The following is a 20764-nucleotide window of genomic DNA, read 5'->3' as shown; positions in this document are numbered from 1 at the left end:
CCTTACCACAGCGAGCATGACTCTCCAGTGCTCAAGCTAATCTGTTATGCACGGACCGCGACCCGGCCTGCGTCCGAAACGTGCCCCAACCTGCGCTCCAACGCCCCTCGCAGCTGCTGCTGACAGGCCTCCTGCGTCTGGCACCCCCGAGTGGGCTGCATCCCTGTCACGGTCGGTGGAGCCTCTGACCAAGACTATATTCCCCCTCCGGGAGGACTGTCTCTGCCAAAGCGGGCTCATGGCGCGTCCCCTAGTCACGTGCGCGCCTCAGCATCAGCGACTCCTGTCTCTCGCTCGCCCTCTCCTGAGGTTCACAGCGAGCATAACTCTGATTTTCTATTCGTCACGTCAGCCCCTCAAAATCCCCCAACTGATCAAGAGTCGCTTGATTCTCTTATAGAATCAGTCAACAGGATTCTGAGGTTGAATGAGGAAATTATTCCCCCTCCAGCACTCCTCATTTAAGGAATAAGCGTGTGCACTGGTTATTTACCAGCCGTCCAGTATGATAAGGATCAGCCATTAGTGGTTCACTGGGCAAAAGTTTACTCTGGCTAAATACCCTTTTGATCCAGACCTAATGAAGGATCGATTACAGATCCCTCCGGTGGACCCTCCTGTACCGCGTCGTGCTTCCACAACGCTCCTATCTGTTTCTGAGGTTTCCTCGGTCAGAAACCCGTCCGATCATCAAATTGACTACCTTGCCCGTTCAATTTTTTGGATGCTTCAGGAGCGGTGTTTGCATCCCCCTCTCCATCCACATCCTCCATGATAGCATTTGTATCCCGATCCTCTTCCCTGGACTCTCAGGTAACTCTGGGGTCCCACCTATGTTCCAAGCCAGATTCCAATCTAGACCTGAATAAGATTTCCAAACTTTAGGACATGGTTAACAGGCCCCTCCCCTGGTTGCCGCTTGTCTGCCAACACTATTTTCCCTCAAGGAATCCTACCAATGGGCACATCAAAGCCCTAACATAGTCCGCCTTTGAGGCCACGGGTGAATTTCTCTGCCTCACCTTCACTGTCAAGTGGGTCTTCAACAAGGCATGCTATCTGGTGCCTCTTCCAACGAGCTTGCTCATCTCGCGGACCAGATTGCTCACGCCGGAAAGTACTGGCATTCTGGGTCTTTAGATGCCACAAGTTGTTACGCTCTTGCCACCAGTAACATTATAGCCATCCACAGAATCCTTTGGCTTAAGACTTGGAATGCGTATGCGGCATCTATAAAGTCTCTCGCTACCCTTCCACTCCTGGGGTCCCGTTTCTTTGGATCGAAGTTGGATCAATACATCTATGACGATTTGTGATCGCCTCTATGGATCCCAAGTAATTTCACCATTCAACATGTCTACCGCTACATTCTGATATGCACTGGTCATCAGAGATTTCTCAGTTTCACAGTCCAGAGTTCCAACTATCAGTTTACAGCTCTTCCCTTCGTCCTTGACTCAGCACCCAGAGTTTTCACGAATATCATGAAGGCAGTTATGGCCATTCTATAACCGAGAGGAATAATGGTCATTCCCTAACTTGACGACTTCATGATAAATGCTCCAGCCTACCTGGATTGTTGGGAAAGTCTTCAGATCACTGTCAACACACTTGAGTACGTAAGCTGGTTCGTCAGCGCCGAAAAGTAATCTCTGATCTTGGTCCCTCGCCTAGTCTTCCTAGCCATCCTATTCAACACCACCACATGCTCCATGGTCTGTCTTCCTGAAGAGAAGATGTCAGCATTCCTCCTTGAGATTCACTTACTCAGGCATCTTTGGCCCTGCTCCCTTCGACTTTGCATGAGTGTGCTAGGTCAAATGGTTGCTGCAATTCAACTATTCCCTTTGCACAGTTTCACTCTCGCCCCCTCCAACTAACCCTCGTCCGCTTGGGACCGCAGGCAGTCTACAAATAGAGGTTGATCCGGCACTTTTATTCCTTTGTTAACAGCATGTATCAAAAAAGAAGGTACACATCACCTCTAGTATGGCAGGATCAGAGGAAAAAAATCCCAAGGATACGTTTCGAAGTAACACTTATTCTTAACAGGTGATTAGTAAGAAGTGTTACTTCGAAACGGTCAACCCAGACCTTTTTTCTCCTTGAGATTTTTTCCTTTGACTTCGTCAAACTACTGATGATCAACTTTAACTTGTTTATTTGTTGACAGTTTCCCTTTTGGAACTGGGATACTACGCAATCATCGATAGGTGAGATGACAACCTTCTTAATTTTCTCTTGGGACAAGAGGATCTCCTCTCTGGACCGTCCCATTCTTCTACCTCTTTGACAGAGTCTCTTGCCTGGTGGAATCTCTCTCCTTCCATTCGGTGCAGGAGATCATTCCTCCCTCTACAGTGGCAGATTATTACGACGGATGCCAGTCTCCTCAGTTGAACAGCTGTTTTGTTTACACGGTTCAAGGTCACTGGAACTCCCAGGAGACCCTTCTCCCCATCAACATTCTAGAACTCAGAGCCATCTACCTTTCTCTCCTTCACCGGCAAGACCTGCCACGGTTGTGTCACACATCAACCATCAGTGCAGAATACAGAGCATGTCATTCATGTTAGAAGTCTCTCGGATTTTGTCTTGGCCAACAATGTGTCCCGACAATCTCAGCGGTGTATTTTCCTGGCTTTCACAACTGCGCTACGGACTTCCTAAGTCACCAATGTCAGTATCCACAAGGGTCAGGTTTCCGCACTCTCAATTCTGTTCCAACAAGCTCGACCTCTTTTCCCGAGGTCAAGAACTGCCCGCAGGCAGTCGCTCACTTGATTCCTCCATATCTTCCCCTGATCTGGGCATGTTGTTTTGTCCACACCCTTGGGACTGCTTTTGCATGGCCCGTGGTTACCGGTGTCCCCCAATGAAGAGAGAGAGTAAAGAGAATTTAGGGTTCTCAACGTAAAAGCTGTTTCTCTGAGCCTTCATTAGGGTACACAGCACCCTCCCTTGTCTGTGCCTTGTTGGGCCAGTGTTGTGATTATTCTATGTTGCACTTCCTACTGCTTTCTCACTAACTTTGTGCCAGTGGGTGTACATCGCTGGGGAGGAGCTAACTACTTTGCCTAATGTCCGCCTCCTAGTGACAGCAGTATGCACCTATGGTTATCTGTGTTCCCCAATGAAGGCTTCGAGAGATTTTACGGCTAATGCCAGAATCCTCTTTTTCTGATGATGGCTTGAGTTTAATGACAGCCTTGATGGAAGGAACCACACTGGCTGAATCTCACTTTTTGTTTTCTTATCTCATAGGGTATGAAAAAAGAAAATGAAATTTTGAAAATTCAGGCCTGTGAACTACAGAAGAAGCATGATGAACAACTACGACAGGTGTGAATTGGGCTCAAATCTTCCTAATATATATTGTGTGATGTGGAGGAGCCAATGACATAATTTGGAGCAATAATAGATATATAATTAGGAGGTTATCATAGAAAAATATTTTTCATTTTCATTTTATTAATCAATAGAATGCATGAAAAGAAGTAAATTGCAATATATAAATATCTTATCAGAGAAATTTGCTTTCCCTGGATTGATTTTCCCATCTCAATTCAAGGGTAAAAGCAGATTTTTTCCATTACAGACATGACAGTTGATGCTTTTTGCAAATATAGTCCTTGGAGCCTCATTTAAGTCTCAAACATGGGACTAGCCTGATCTTCTTCCAGGGAAGGACCCAGCCAAGGGGTGGCTCCTTTCGGAAACCACCATTACCACCATATTAAGTGGACCTTTAAGTCAATATCCAGCTCTTTACGAGTTTACAGATATGACAAGGGAAATACCAAGGCCCGGTATCCATCCACAGACAGCTGTTTCAGGGTGTTGCCCCTCATCAGTGTGGAGTAGGATTCTGGCTAGGTGGGAGCAATGCTAGTAGACCAACATCACGAAACAATCACTGACCTGAGGGAGACCAGTCAAAGAAAACACTGCGGCAGCCGGCAAAGGCGCTCAATCACAGTGAAATCCTAGGTGCATTGCTCCCTGGGAAATACGAATATGCAAATAAAGTCCGTGGAGCCTCATTTAAGAGTCTCAAACAAGGGACTAGCCAGATCTTCCTCCAGGAAAGGACCCAGCCAAGGGGTGGCTCCTTTCGGAAACCACCATTACCACCATATTAAGTGACCCTTTAAGTCAATATCCAGCTCTTTACGAGTTTACAGATATGACAAGGGAATTACCAAGGCCTGGTATCCATCCACAGACAGCTGTTTCGGGGTGTTGCCCCTCATCAGTGTGGAGTAGGATTCTGACTAGGTGGGAGCAATGCCTAGTAGACCAACATCACGAAACAATCACTGACCTCGGAGAGCAGTCAAAGGCTGGCTGGGTCCTTCCCTGAAGGAAGATCTGGCTAGTCCCGTGTTTGAGACTCTTAAATGAGGCTCCACGGACTTTATTTGCATATTTGTATTTCCCAGGGAGCATTGCACCTAGGATTTCACTGATTGAGCGCCTTTGCCAACTGCCGCAGTGTTTTCTTTGACTGGTCTCCCTGAGGTCAGTGATTGTTTCGTGAAGTTGATGCTTTTTAAAATTCTATGCAGGAGGGAGGAGCTATAGAAAGAGACAAACATTCTGCTGCAAATTCTCCTGAAACCACATTTCTTCATAGAACTTTGAGTATCAACTGTCACCTCCTGTCCCAGTATTGGGAAAGTGGGTAGTCCTGAAGGACAAATTGTACCCATGAATCGAGAATGAATGATCACTCCAGAAGGAGAGAGAAGCAGATTTCTCTGATAAAATTTCTTATTTTCATGTGTAGTATTATTTTATAAAAAGAATGAATAAATAAATAGTGACGGTTACTCTTTTTAAAATCTATCTCCACCTACACAACCAATTTTTTCATTTTGCTAATACATGTAAAAAAGAAAAATAATTGAGCAACTTAGCAAAACTTGATTGATTAAAAACATCTTATGATGTGTCTACAGTACCTATGTGTCTCTATGGTAACAGACTACAAACAAACCTTGTGTAGTCTGATCTGATTGTGTTTGTTCCCGATTTCATATTTAGGTAATGGTCAAGATCCGTGTATCCAGAATTTTCAACTTTACTTTTATTGCTAAATTTTCTTATGTTGGTGCAATCCTTGTAATAAATCAGGGCAAACATTTTTGTTAGAAAACAGTATCTACAAAAAGATTGTAAAAATCTATTATTAGAATATGGCATATTAGGAACAGTGCCCTATTTTTTGTCTGTCTCGCTGCTTCCTGCGCTATTGTTGGGTAGAGAATAATACCATGTTTGTAGCCCCAATTAGCTAATTTCTTATTTATGGGAGCGCTGGTATGCCCATATTGTAAATCTGATACGGTTTTTTTTCACACTTTTAGGTTTCCTCAGTTGCTAGAGGTGAAGAATTAATAGAAGCGTAAGTAAAAAGTGTTCCAAATCTAGCTATTATTATTAGCACAGTGGCTCAGTGAATAGCACTGCAGCCTTGCAGCGCTGGGGTCCTGGGTTCAAATCCCACCAAGGACAACATCTGCAAGGAGTTTGTATGTTCTCCCCGTGTTTGCTTGTGTTTCCTCCGGGCACTCCGGTTTCCTCCCACAACTCCAAAAAACATACTTGATAGGGAATTTAGATTGTGAGCCCCATCGGGGACAGTGATGATAATGTGTGCAAACTGTAAAGCGCTGCGGAATATGTTAGCGCTATTTAAAAATAAAGATTATTAGGGTTATTTTTTGTCTTTTTTTTTTTTTTTTTTTACTTTTCAAATATTCAGTTTCAGAAATGCAAGATGGAGAATATTTAAAGTATTTAACAAATGTTATAGCTTGGTTTCACGGGGCAATCAATCAGTGACAACTTCATGAAATGAACTCGTAACCTTCATCAGACATTATACCTGGACAATGACAAGACACCGACACATGGGAGGGGGGATTAAACTGAAATGGCGGGATATTGAGTAGTTAAAACTTAAGATTAAGTGTTATTCGAAGACCCACAACCTTCAAAATACAAGCTTTAGCAGATTTCCAGAAGCCTTGAATGCCTGTACAACTCCAGGATAGATGAGGCAAGTTCCCCTCAATGTCACCACATCGCCAACAGCAGCCAGGAGTGTTAGGGTTAAGTTTATGTAATAGAGCGGAAATATGACACAAAGCGTGAGTAGTTTATATTGATTTTCCCTATAGACAAAAAAAAAGTAAGTCTTAACTGCGTTCCTCCAGACTCCCTGCCAGGTGGCAAGAATCCCTCCAGAAATCTCTCCCATTTACTCATAAATGAGTGATTCGGGTGATCTTCTACATATGGGTTAAGTAATCGATAGATATCTGATATAAGCCCTTTATTGGAGACGCCCGCTTTGCATAACTTTTAAAAATATGTAAGTTGCGAGACAATAAGGGAGGAATTGAGCTATTCACAAAAAAAAAAAAAAATTTGAACCTGTCACTTTGGAGAATGTGATTTACCGGCAGACATAGGGTTAATTTGCTGGTAAGTTGTGGTACAATGCTGCCTTACTGAAAGTGCAGCTACAAGGAGAAAATAAACTGGTATCCTCCTGGGAGCCGCCGGCTTTCAGTCATGGAGGAGAGCACGAAATGTATTTACTGCTCTGCACTTTGACAGCTGTGCTGCGTGGCAAGCTGTATATCACCGTGCTGGGGCTTGCTTACGTCCGCCGCTCACAGTATGGTAAGCGATAACTGTTGCCGCTCCATGACTGAAAGCCGGCAGCTCTCTGGTGGATAGATGTTCATTTTCTCCCACCAGCCGCACTTTCAATAAGGTGGCCGGGCAGCATTTTAATTTCCAAGGTGACTGGTTCCCTTTAAAAGGCCAAATGATTCAGATCAGTGGGAACAGGACCGAACATCTATGTTTAAGAATAACCTTCAAAACTACATATGTAGCATCACAATGAAAAATAATTGTAGAGTATTATTACTAGTGGTAGGCCAGGACACAGTGAATTGGCTGTGAATGGTAGGGGGCGCTCATGTCACCAATGCGGAGAAAATACAACTTCACACTGAGGCCTTAAAGGAAAAGTGTGGACGTGCTGGTATATCTGGTCCTTCAGAAAGAGATTCTCTTTTTATTGTGGGAATTCTTAGGGGCAAATTGGAGAAGTTGCCAAGAATATGACATATTTCCTCTTTTATGACCTCAGGAGATCAGTAAAGTGTAATCCGGTTTCCTGACATATTATATATGTTTCTAGTATTGCAGCGAAAGACAAGTATATAACCGAGCTGCTGTCAGAGCTGGAAGTCCAAAAATCTGCAGTAGAGCAACAAAGGAAGAAGAACAATGTAAGTTACATAGACACAGAAAAAAGTGTTTGTAGCTTTTTACGCCTAAGTTGGCCATACACCCGAAAGATCTCGCTGACTTCTGCCTACGATTTTGTGTATGGAGTCTCTTCTCTCCCCTGACAATCAGGAGGTGATTGGAATGTTGGCTTTTAGCATTTTTTCCCCCTATCTTCAGATGTCTGACAGTGGCTTATTCTTTTTACTATATGGCTGAGCAAAAAGATTTGCAGGAACCTGGTCCAGCAGCCATGTCAGAACTCCTTAATCGCCAGATCCAAGCTCTGCGACCATACGATCATCCGCCATCTCTGGCACCTCTTCTGATTAGCGCGTTCTGCTGCATCATTATATTGCAGGGGGACACTAATTAGAAGAAGCGTCAGGGATGCCTGCAGATAGGAGGCGGTTCGCAGGGCTCTGGTCTGGTGGCCACGTGAGCGAAATGGATATTACCTGAGCAAGAATTTATCCCCCCAGCGATCTCGTGTGTATGGCCAGCGCTGCTAGTGAGCGAGTGCTGTATATGCTTAAATGATTCAACGGTGATATAATGGGACAGTTATATGGGTTTTTGCCCTGGTTTCTTCCATACTTTACATTTCCATAACACAAGTCTCTCCCTGGCTGCCAGAAATGTCCTGCTGGGAGTTATGGTTTTCGTTGTGACCAGCTATAATCTGGTGTCTATGGGGTATTTTACCCCTGTAAGGCTAGTTTCACACTAGCGTTTATTTGACGCAGCGCATGGCGCCGCTAAGCCCCGCCCCTGCCGGCTCCCTGCCCGCCACCTACTATTGCACATGGACGCTTGCGATCTGCGCAACCTATCTTTAGCATAGGGTGCGCAGATCGTGCGCTAGTAGGACTTTGACGTGCGCTGCGCACTTTTGAAGGTGCGCCCGTGCGCGCTGAACGCAGCATGTTGCATTTCGGCGCGCACGGCGCACCTTCAAGAGTGCGCAGCGCACGCCAAAATCCTACTAGCGCACGGCCATCGCACGATCTGCGCACCCTATGCCACTGGACCGGGTCCTACGAATCAATTTTCCCCATCTTTAGCTATAACTCATGGCCAAAATTATGCAGCCATGTTTCTATTATCTTGGACAACCCTTTTTAAGCATCATATAAATGAAGTGCTGCAGCTTTCTAATCCCCTTTTTCCCTTTTAATTTCTCAGCATTTTCAGGATGTCTGCTGACAGCGAATGAGAAATTCTAGTTTGTGTTGGCAGGCTGCACATGCTCCTGTGGATATGATTGTATTAGCGCTAGCTTGGCAGTGCTCTGTGAGCCGGCCGTTGCTGGTTTGTATAAATGTATCCAGCTCCATTGCAGGAGCTCACAGGACATTGAATAGTCTGAATACAATTGTGCCCACTTCTTGGAATAAAACCTGCTGAAGATTTTGTTTTGTGTTGTGAATGTTAACCCTTTTTGTTTCCTGTTTGGTGGATCGGAATCTGTTCTTTCTTTCTGAAAACTTTCCTTTTTTTCCTGCAAAAGCCATTAGGCCAGTGTTATCACACATATAGATTCCCCCAGAAGTAGCGTTTCAACATCATATGATCTGGCTTCCAGTATTGACAATAATGCATTGTATACAATTTCGGTCTATGGCCGATTCCACACAGCGATGTCTGCAGTCCACATTAACTTTTACTCCTGTTTGTGAGAAAAAAAAGCTTGGACAGAAGTTAAAGAACACTTCTTCCTTAAAGGCCATGTAAACGTCTGCAAGTCCTTTATTTAGCTGAATGCTCTGCAAAAATATTTCAAGTTCTTCAGATCTTTTGCTCTAGTCTTCCTCCCGCCCTTATCTTCGTGTTCGAGATGGCAGCCCCCAGAGTCAGAAAGGTGTACATAAATTTCCACATTGTGGAGAGAGGTGAAAGTATCTCAGGGAGGGCAGAAAAAAGACTGTGGAATGGGAGAAAAGCGCTGTGGCTCAGTGGTTAGCACTAGAGTTTTGCAGCACTGCAGTCCTGGGTTCAAATCCCACCAAGGACAACATCTGCAAGGCGGTTTCACCTGGGTCCTCTGGATTAATCCCACACTTCAAAGACGTATTGATAGGGAATTTAGATTGTGAGCCCCAATGGGGATAATATGATGACCATGCCTGTAAAGCGATATGAAGAGGAAATAAGTGCAGGATAGCAGCTGTGTTGATTGGACCAGCACCCTGGATAAACACAGACCTTACAATCCAGCCTTTATTCCTGGGACACTTACCAGAAGTTAGTAAAATTGCACTAACAAATGTAAAAGGTCTCAGTGACCTTTATGTAAAAGAAAATAACACCCAGTTGGGCTGGTTCGCTATGCAATTAGTGCTACACTTTTAGGGGTTCCCGCTTATTGCCAAATTAACCACACTCGGGTATACTGTGCAAAAGTTCCTATCTGCACATAATTGTAGTGCTGAATTGTCTTTAGGAAGGTGACACAAGACTTACTTAGGTCGTGAAGCACAGACTAAGGTGATTTGGGTGCAGCAGTGACTATATTGACCCCATGACTAATATTCTCACAGATAGGAGTTGCTTCATCTTCTAAGGGCTGTGTGGGATCTTTCATATTTCCGGCCTTCGTGTGTGAAACGCTGGTAACGTCTGATGAATTTGGTCAAGCAAAAAGTGATCCAGCCCCTTCTATTGCAACTTACTGAATTAACTTTGAGGACGTTTTTAGTATTCGGGTCAACTGAAATAACTCTTTCTAAAAACAATTAGGACCTTCGTGAGAAAAACTGGAAAGCAATGGAGGCATTGTCATCAACTGAAAAAATGCTACAAGAGAGAGTCAACAAGACTGCCAAGGTTGTAATGCTACTGGTGGGGACCTAGCGCAGATCGTACCGGTACACGGCTGCTCTGTCTGCTGACTCTTAGCTCGGTTTCTAGGATGGCGGGATGGATTTTATAAAATGGCTTGCTGATACCTCCATGATGCTCCAAACTCAAAATATCTTCCTAAAGTGAATATCCACAGTTTTATTTTTAACTAAAAACGGTATTTAAAAAAAAATAAATGTACTGGTCAGAGGTTTGCTTTTCTGATATAGAGCTCCGACTCCATTGCACTTTAGGGCTGCAGATGTCCGAGGATCTTGGTCAGATCAGACTGGAATTGGAGTGCTAGGACCTTTTTACAGTAGTGCTCAGGTGTGTCTGCCCTTCTGAGCCTGAGTATGTACTATCGGAGAATTGTCACTTGGCTAAGCACTTCTGTCCCTCCAATTTAAGGGTTTTTCCTTTGATCGTCAGAGGAGCACAGCTCTCCCCAGCCTCGCGGCTTCCTGCTTGCCGGAAGTGATACGTTCACGCTTGAATGACAGTTCGGATCAGCAGCATCATTCTGCCTCTGCCCCGGACTGTGCACTCCCGATGTTGCCATTCGAGGTAACTTTTCCTTCTGCTACATTGGAAGCACAGCACCATTGAGTTGGCCAGGATCGGGAGAGAACCGTGTGCTTCAATTTTGGAGCGGCACTTACAAGCTCTGCCGGGAGGACCTTGTAAACACTTAATATGTTCAGACCCTTTTTGTGACCACTGTATCAGAAAACTGGAGCTCCGACTAAAAATTAAAGTGATGGTAAAAGGTGGACATTCCCTTCAAGCCTCAGTAAATGGGCGACGGAAAATTTGATCATTGTGAAGGTCAGAGATTTAATGGAGATATTGACCGGATTCATCCCATAGCTCCAGCACTACAAAATCTTGGCATCGGTAATTTTTCCTTGTAACTGGTGTCAGAGTTTTGGTGCAACACAAAAAATAGTCATTCGGTCCTGCAATCTGCATTCATACAGAGTACTGATGGCGGGATTAGCGTGCCGTTCGTCCCCATGAATACCTAGCTAGGGGTACAGGCAGAGCAGCTGCGCACTATTAGGCACTACTGTGTTGAGGTAGCAGAGGCGCCCCACATCATCGTGTCTGTGCTACCTCATCACTAGTGGGGGCGCCAATGCAAAGCCTTGATTGGCTATGGTCAAAATTAAGTCTTTCAATCATGTATGTATGTACTTCTCCTCTTCTTATTCCTCTCTATCCTTTCTTTATATTTGCTCATTTGTGGTGTAGTTTGTGTTTTTCTTCATGGGCATGCGGTGTGTCTCTGTGTTGTGCGATTACAGAGGATGAGCTTTATAATTAACACCTATTTGTATATGGGAAAACCTGCAGCCGGTTACATATATATTGGCTATGTACTGGGGAGAAAATGTAAGTGCTTCTCCAGTGTAGGAGGGTGAATACTGCTGTAAAGGGACTGGTGAGATTCCAGAAACAAGGTGTCCAACGCTTGATGAACTTACACGGCCTTTTAGGCTTAAAAGGGTTTTCCGATCTCCCCTCTAGACTAAGCTATCACTTAAAGGGAAACCATCATCAGAAAATTCCCTATTTTGTATACATACATGTTAACTGTCAGGATTCCCCTCTATTTCCCACTCCAACGGACAATTGCGTGACCACAAGTTTGCGATTTGCTTACTTGAGGTCATGTGCCGACTAGCAACATTAGCAGAAGTGATGGAGCAGCTAACCGGCCCGTGATCGCAAGTGAGCAAGTTGCAAACTTGTGATTGTTTGAGCTGGAAATGGAGGGGAAACTTTACGGTGCGCATGTTGCGCCCACAATCACAATTCTGCAATCACAGAGGTACAGCAGGAATTTAGGATGAGCCCGTAAGAATCTTTTAACTAGGATTTTGAGCTCCTTTTTGTAAGCTTTTAGTTAATTATGTATACTTGTTATATTAGTACAAATGTTCCTGAAAAATATAACTATCTGTTAAGGAAGCAAAATGTATATTTTTTCAGAGGTATAGTTATAGATACAGTGTACAGCGCTTTATCAGACGCCTGTAGGGTACCTTACCTGTCGGCAGTAATAACACAGGCTGTTTTCATGCTGCTGCATGGGGTTTCTGCCGAGAATAATCAGCTCTGATTTTACAGGAGCCGTAAAGTTTGGAAATGGATGAAAAACATGTAGTTCGGAAGATGCAATGAATTGCTTGCCCACGCCAAGGTGCACTGAGCGCCTGTGCTTTGTTTGAACAGTCATTTTGTGCGGACAGGCTCATTTTAATCAGGATCAATATCTAATTGTCTTTACACACAGCGGATATAAAAAAGTCCAACACCCCTCTGTTAAAATACCCCCTTACAATTGGGGATGTCTGTGTTCAGAATTGGCCAATTACTATAGAAGTCGGCACACAGCAGCCATCATTTACAGCGATTCTTACTCTCTCCACACTAGCTGTTCTAGTAGGGTATTCCTGACTTTTTCTTAAATACATTTTACAGCAAAAATCACGGCCTGTAAACAGCTTACCAAAGGGATCTCATTGTTGAAAATTATTAGTCAGGAGAAGGGTGCAAAAATGTTTCCAAGGCATTAGATGCGTCATGGAACACAGTGAAGAGTGTTCAAGAAGTGACTTAACTTTGGCAACAATAGTAATGAACTGGACGTAACTCAAAAATTGATGGAAAAAAGACCAGAATAAATTGGTTCTGGAGGCTTCCAAGAGAGCTAAAGAAATATTAAAGGACCTGCAAAAATTTGTGGCAAGCACTGGTTGTGATAGCAATCTCCGTTATTCTTCATACAGGTGCTGCTCACAAAATTAGAATATCATCAAAACATTAATTTATTCAGTTCTTCAATACAAAACTTGAAACTCATATAGTCATTACAAACAAAATGATTTATTTCAAGTGTTTGTTTCTGTTAATTTTGATGATTTTGGCTTACAGCCAATGAAAACCCTAAAGTCGTTATCTCAGTAAATTAGAATAATTAAAAAAAACACCTGCAAAGACTTCTTGAGCATTTAAAAAGGTCCCTTAGTCTGTTTCACTAGGCTCCACAATCATGGGGAAGACTGCTGACTTGACAGATGTCCAGAAACCAGTCATTGACACACTACACAAGGAGGGTAAGCCACAAAAGGTCATTGCTAAAGAAGCTGGCTGTTCACAGCATATTACAGTCATATGTAAAAGTTTGGGCACCCCTATTAATGTTAACCTTTTTTCTTTATATCAATTTTGGTTTTTGCAACAGCTATTTCAGTTTCATATATCTAATAACTGATGGACTCAGTTATATTTCTGGATTCAAATGAGGTTTATTGTAATAACAGAAAATGTGCAATCTGCATTTAAACAAAATTTGACCGGTGCAAAAGTATGGGCACCCTTATCATTTTCTTGATTTGAACACTCCTAACTACTTTTTACTGACTTCCTGAAGCACTAAGGCTAGTTTCACACTTGCTTTTTTTTTGCAGCGCGTTTTTCCCGCAAAAAAACGCATTGAAAAAACGCATACAAAAGCATACAACTGCTGCGTTTTTTTCAAGCATTTTTATGAGCATGCATGAAAAAAACGCAGCGTTTTTATGCGTTTGTATGCGTTTTTAGTGCGTTTTTACCGCGTTTGCGTTTTTTTCCAACATTAGGTGGCCCCTCACACTAACCCAAACCATGACTTTACTAACCCTAACCCTAACCCTGACCCTAACCCTAACCCTGACCCTAACCCTTAACCAAATCATACTTAACCCTAACCCAAACCCTAAACCCTAACTAACCCTAACCCTGACCCTAACCCTTAACCAAACCATACTTAACCCTAATCCTGACCCTAACCCTGACCCTAACCCTTAACAAAACCATACTTAACCCTAACCCTGACCCTAACCCTGACCCTAACCCTTAACCAAACCATACTTAACCCTAATCCTGACCCTGACCCTAACCCTGACCCTAACCCTTAACCAAACCATACTTAACCCTAATCCTGACCCTAACCCTGACCCTAACCCTTAACCAAACCATACTTAACCCTGACCCAAACCCCAACCCTAACCCTGACCCTAACCCTAACCCTAAACCCCCTTAACTAACCCTAACTCTAACCCAAACCCCTAAATTCCATGGTTAAAAAAAAAAAAACGCATATGCAAAAAAACGCATACATGAGCATGCCAGTGCGCACATATGCGCATCCATAGGCTATAATGGCCATTTTTAGCGCAAAACGTGCGCATATGTGCGCATGCGCTTTTTTGCAGGGCCAAAAAATGCAACATGCTGCGTCTGGAAAATACAAACGCACACCCCAAAAAAACGCAGCGCTTGAAAATCGCATACATGCGCTTACAAGCGCGCAGGTATGCGCACCCATGTTAAATATAGGGGAAAAAACGCATGCGCACATATGCGTTTTTTTCCAGCGCTAAAAAACGCAAATGTGAAACCAGCCTAAATTGGTTTTATAACCTTATTGAGCTTTGAACTTCATAGCCAGGTGTATCAAATCATGAGAAAAGATATTTAAGGTGGCCACTTGCAAGTAGTTCTCCTATTTGATTCTCCTATGAAGAGTGGCATCATGGGCTCCTCAAAACAACTCTCAAATGATCTGAAAACAAAGATTATTCAACATAGCTTTTCAGGGGAAGGATACAAAAAGTTGTCTCAGAGATTTAACCTGTCAGTTTCCACTGTGAGGAACATAGTAAGGAAATGGAAGAACACAGGTACAGTTCTTGTTAAGCCCAGAAGTGGCAGGCCAAGAAAAGTATCAGAAAGGCAGAGAAGAAGAATGGTGAGAACAGTCAAGGACAATCCACAGACCACCTCCAAAGACCTGCAGCATCATCTTGCTGCAGATGGTGTCACTGTGCATCGGTCAACAATACAGCGCACTTTGCACAAGGAGAAGCTGTATGGGAGAGTGATGCGAAAGAAGCCGTTTCTGCAAGCACACCACAAACCGAGTCGCCTGAGGTATGCAAAAGCACATTTGGACAAGCCAGTTACATTTTGGAAGAAGGTCCTGTGGACTGATGAAACAAAGATTGAGTTGTTTGGTCATACAAAAAGGCGTTATGCATGGAGGCTAAAAAACACAGCATTCCAAGAAAAACTTTTGCTACCCACAGTAAAATTTGGTGGAGGTTCCATCATGTTTTGGGGCTGTGTGGCCAATGCCGGCACCGGGAATCTTGTTAAAGTTGAGGATCGCATGGATTCAACTCAGTATCAGCAGATTCTTGACAATAATGTGCAAGAATCAGTGACGACGTTGAAGTTACGCAGGGGATGGATAATTCAGCAAGACAATGATCTAAAACACCGCTCCAAATCTACTCAGGCATTCATGCAGAGGAACAATTATAATGTTCTGGAATGGCCATCCCAGTCCCCAGACCTGAATATCATTGAACATCTGTGGGATGATTTGAAGCGGGCTGTCCATGCTCGGTGACCATCAAACTTAACTGAACTGGAATTGTTTTGTAAACAGGAATGGTCACAAATACCTTCATCCAGGATCCAGGAACTCATTAATAGCTACAGGAAGCGACTAGAGGCTGTTATTTTTGCAAAAGGAGGCTCTACGAAATATTAATGTCACTTTTATGTTGAGGTGCCCATACTTTTGCATCGGTCAAATTTTGTTAAAATGCAGATTGCACATTTTCTGTTAGTACAATAAACCTCATTTGAATCCAGAAATATAACTGAGTCCATCAGTTATTAGATATATGAAACTGAAATAGCTGTTGCAAAAACCCAAATTGTTATAAAGAAAAAAGGTTAACATTAATAGGGGTGCCCAAACTTTAACATATGACTGTAATGGAAATAAGGGTGGAAGGAAAGTGTGTGGTAGAAAAAGGTTGCACAAGCAACCGGGATAACTACAGCCTTGAAAGGATTAAGAAAAGGACATTCAAAAATTTGAAAGGAGTGGATTGCTGCTGGAGTCACTCATGACCAATGGACAACGCCAGAAGCGTCTCACCTGGGCCAAGGAGAAAAAGTACTGGACTGTTGTTCAGTGGTCCAAGGTGTTATTTTCAGATGAAAGTAATTTTTTCATTTCGTTTGGAAATGAAGGTCCCAGAGTCTGGAGGAAGAGTGTAGAGATACACAATCCAAGTTGCATGAGGTCTAGTGTGAAGTTTCCACAATCAGTAATGGTTTGGAGAGCCAAGACATCTGCTGGTGTAGGTCCACCATGTTTTATCAAGTCTGCGCAGCCGTCTACTAGGAAATTTTTTACCCTGGTGTTGCATGCAGGGTTTGTTCATTTTGTGTCTGTGTTTTTAAGATTTGTATACAGGTTACCAGTATTATCTGGGATCCTAAAATATAGTGCAGGTCTGCCAAAATCCTTGGGGTGTTCTGCTTTAGTATTTGACCATATAATCTTTCTTTACCTACCCACATGGGCAATAATATATGTATGTGGAAGCTTGCATAAGGAGACTAGCCAGGATGGTTGCACAGGTCGTTGTAAGACAGTAAAATTGATACCCATCTTGTAGTAATCCGATGAGCCCTCGCTGAGAAATTGAGCTTTGACGTTTCATGCAAATGAGGCTGGAAGTACATTTTGGGAGTGTCAATGAAATGAGTTCAGCACACCCCCAATGCATTTCCTGGCTAATTTGCATGGGGCTTTGAAGCTCGATTTCTCACTGATGGCTCGCCGGATTACTACAAGATGGGTATCATTTTTGCTGTTGTACAAGGCACCTTGTAACTATGCCACAAGTTTCGGTGGCGCTAGTTTCCCTGTAACCCATAGGTTGCCTTCCTATGTATTTGTATGTAGTTCTGCTCGTATAACCGTTCCAGTAAGGGATGCCTGTGACTGCTTGCTCTTCTTTCTGCTGTGCAGGAGTGGATGTACTGACGTCTGGGACGGTTATAGGATGTTTCATGTGCATGTTAAAGCATAATCGTTTCTTCCTAGCTAATGCGTACGTTTGCCTCTCATATCCTCTCCGACATAACATCTGTGTTTCACCCATGTTTATGTCTTATAATGTCGGCGTGTTACACTTGGAGGCTGATTGTGACATCTTTCTTCCTTATAGGAGAGACCGCAGAACACGGGGGAGAATGAGATCCGGGAAATCCTGCAGAAGATCTTCCCAAATGTGTCCATCTCTGCTAGTCTGGTAAGAATTAGATGAAATATTAATCTACAGAAAATCTTGAAATGACAGATCAATGACAAAGCAATAGAACCCGTAAGATAAGTAGTTGTTGTACTGGTTGCATGTGCCATGTCGCGCTAGTCTGTGCCATTGTGTAAAAGGCATTTGGACCTCCTTGGTCGCAGAGGCTGGGTTTGACTATTCTCTGATTTTCCTGTAGCCATGCTTCAACTGGTGTGAAACTTTATCATAATGAAATAAACTTTCCATCACTATTCGGTTCCATTATTGTGATGTACTAGTAAGCAAGCCTCAATCCAAATATATATATATACCAATTTTATGCTAAAACATGTTTTCTTTTCCTTCCTCAGCGGCATAATGAATGGATCAAGGAGTTCGAGCAGGCAGCAAAAGTGTGTTTAAATGAAAGTGGAGACACAGAGACTGTTAAAGTGAGTGTGGGGTTGTCTGCCAGAATCCTCAATTACATGGTAATGACGATGGCCTGATCCCTTCCGTGCCGTGTGCTATTCAGACATCTCATAGTCAGCTTGTGGTCTAGCGGCGTTTTTTCTTGAGTGGTCCAGCCCTGGCCTTCACAGGGGTTACATTAGGAGCAGACAGCATATGTTTTCTGCTAAAGAATGGAAACATTAAAGCGACATTCAGATTTCGGGTGAAGCAGAACTGCAAGTCAGATACTTTTTTTTTCTTGCAGATTTTCTTTCTTTCATCGTATAGGTGGTAATTGGTGAGGAGGAAACGTGCTGGGATAAGATGCTATCCTGGCATGCTCGGGTGCTAACCGAGTATCTTCAGTGTGCTCAAAAAAATGTTTGAGTCCCCGCGGTGGTTCCCACATCCGCAATGGTTGAAGGCAAAGCCCATTTGTTAAACAATCCCTACATGTGTTGCAGATGTCAAAAAGCCTCGAAACATGCAGGCACGGGGACTCAAACATATTATTCGAGCACGCCGAAGGCACTCTGTAAGCACATGAGCATGCTCAGATAGCACCTTATCCCAGCATGTTCTCTCATCACTAGTGGTAATTAAATATATAATCACTGGGAGATCCACCTGTGGGATCCTGAAGATCACAAGATCTGGGGGTTTGTCAGATCCTTATTATTCAACTTGTGTAATAGGTGGAAACAGCTGATGCTCCATTAATGCTGCTCATTACTATAGTGGTACATTGAAGTAATTTGTCTGCCTGCCCGATTCTGCATTTTACCTTTTCTTGTATATATTTATATGGAAATACCTTTTTAAAAGGAGTTTGACAACACCAAACGACTGTTTAGAGCAGCTGCGCTTGGTTATTAACTCCCTAGGCGTGCTTGAGCATTTAGCTACACCTTCCCACCTACTTGTTTCTTAATCTATTTCTGCTTTCTGTAAAGCCCGAGCTGTTAATCACAGGCGAGGAGGGCGAAGATGGATGCACTGAAATGTTCATTCATGCCTAGGATGCACTGAGCGCCTGCTCTTGGTTTGAACAGTTATTCTGTGCTGATGCTCTTTCAGGGCAATACTAATCTAACTTTGGAAATTTTGTCTATGTAGTAAGGCAAACTGTGTGTGTAATCCCTGTATATCCTTTCTAATGATCCGGAAATAATTTCTATTTAATAGACACTGGAGCAGAAGTTGAAGGAAGGGGAGGAAATCCATACGTTGTTGCAGCTGGAGTGTGAAAAGTACAAATCAGTGCTAGCGGAGACGGTAAATATTTTTCTTTTTCGGGTATAACCGTCCTTGCTCTTTCACACAGATCTTATGTGTATAGTTTGTGCTTACAGGAAGGAATTTTACAAAGGTTGCAGCGTAGCGTGGAAGAGGAGGAAGGACGGTGGAAGGTGAAGCTAGAGGAATCAGAAAATAAGCTGAAGGAGGTTAGTGTGGTGGCTTCATTAACGATGCAAAATGCTTAAATACCCGGTAAGAGTCCAAACATGCGTGGATCGAAAGTCACTCTCTGCACAAGGCTAGAAGAACCTTAATCTGCTTTTCATAAAGTTGTGAAAAGAAACCGAATTCTGATCCACACTACAGATGATGTGTTATCCTGGTAGGTAGAGTGCAGCTCATGTACACGTGGTGCCATTGTAGTGAATGTCAGACTTACACCAGCAGTCTATGGGCCTCCGAGTAAGAAGAAGAGATCCGAGATCCTGCACCATACAGATGGATTTTTCTGGACAGTACCCCTAAGACTGAAGTCACATGAATGTGTACGGACTATGATTTCTGGACCACCCGCTCTCTCCTGACCCAAACTCCACAAGATAGGAGACCTGCAACCAGTCTGCAAATCGCAGTCCGTACTCCGAAATGTGAATGCAGCCTGAGAAAACTGTATGCCATGTAATCCAATTGTTCATTTTCCTGTTCCGGTCTCTGATCTTTTTTTTTTTTTTCTCCTATGATCAAAGGAATTAAAAAAGGCTACAGCACCCAATATTTTATCACAACTTAATTCAGTATTTATTACAAATTGGGAAGTACAATATGGGCCCACGGCAGACATTATGCAGTGTGAATGAGCCCTATGGCTTTTTCGGCTGATTTTTGCTTTGAGCAGTGGTTTACCAGAATGATTATATCACAGCCAGTGAATGAGAACCATGTGAGCCTTCACTAATATTTCATGTCTCTTCATTTGTTGATCTGATGTAATGCCCCTGGCTTGCTGCCTGCTTTGTATTAGTTGTCCATTTAGCAGATTTGCAATTAAATCCCTATTTCCTTTTAGCGTACACAGGTGCGTCTTAAATGTCGGACTCGCTTAATCCATTTTCTAATAAGGCAATATTAAGAAATGAATGTAAGGATACCATATCTTATAGTAAATGAGAAGTCTGCTTTATATTTACATCCGTTTACATTTCTTTATTCTATGTTCTGTGTTTGTGCCAGGAAAGCCCTTGGTCCATAAGCCAAACGTAGATATGTAACCCGATGTGAACAGAGCCTTAGAGAACATGCAGCAACAATAAAGCCAAAATAGTGATTACTCTAGTGGAGAATTTTTAGGGCAGTGCTACCTGGTAGTCACAGCCCTTCCTTCCAATATTTTGGGTTGCACTCTCTAAATTTGAAAGTCATGTAAAATCTTGTTAAATCATGACCATATCCTGCTGCTCTAAATGAATAAAGCTGGCCATACAGATGACAGCTGTCTGCGCAGCGACTGTCATCTGTGTATGGGAAGGGGCAGTACAGAGGAGGACAGCGGATAGAAGGGTTTGTAATGTAACGCAGCTAAACACAGGTGTCCCGCTTTCCCCCACCTGGACCTAATCTAAAAGGTGTGAGTCATCTGTACTCTAATCTCCCGGCACTTCCTATCCCTGCAAGCGGTTAGACCAAGAGATCCGAGCTGAATCCTTACATCTTACGCACTGAGAAACCTGTTTTAAGCTATGATGGGGGCGTGTTCTTTCTCCTTCACCTCATTG

At 43.2% G+C, this 20764-nt stretch overlaps 1 protein-coding gene across 11 annotated transcripts in view; it reads left to right on the top strand.

Moving 5' to 3' along the window:
* The window catches only part of KTN1 (kinectin 1), a 187246-nt gene that overhangs the window by 153305 nt on the left and 13177 nt on the right, over positions 1-20764 (top strand). For 10 of the 11 annotated variants that reach the window (XM_073586046.1, XM_073586010.1, XM_073586073.1 and 7 more), the window contains 8 exons: positions 3265-3342; positions 5370-5407; positions 7223-7313; positions 10051-10137; positions 17235-17318; positions 17672-17752; positions 18939-19028; positions 19106-19198. In XM_073586046.1, the coding sequence (XP_073442147.1) occupies positions 3265-3342; positions 5370-5407; positions 7223-7313; positions 10051-10137; positions 17235-17318; positions 17672-17752; positions 18939-19028; positions 19106-19198 (642 nt within the window). The remainder of the gene's footprint in view (positions 1-3264; positions 3343-5369; positions 5408-7222; positions 7314-10050; positions 10138-17234; positions 17319-17671; positions 17753-18938; positions 19029-19105; positions 19199-20764) is intronic. The other variant, XM_073586037.1, reaches the window with a different exon arrangement.

This window comes from Dendrobates tinctorius, unplaced genomic scaffold (genome assembly GCF_039654945.1).
Source record: "Dendrobates tinctorius isolate UK_male_01 unplaced genomic scaffold, ASM3965494v1 ptg000010l, whole genome shotgun sequence".
NCBI lineage: Eukaryota > Metazoa > Chordata > Amphibia > Anura > Dendrobatidae > Dendrobates > Dendrobates tinctorius.
Note: the sequence above shows the minus strand (reverse complement) of the source record. Positions and strands in the feature narration are given on the sequence as shown.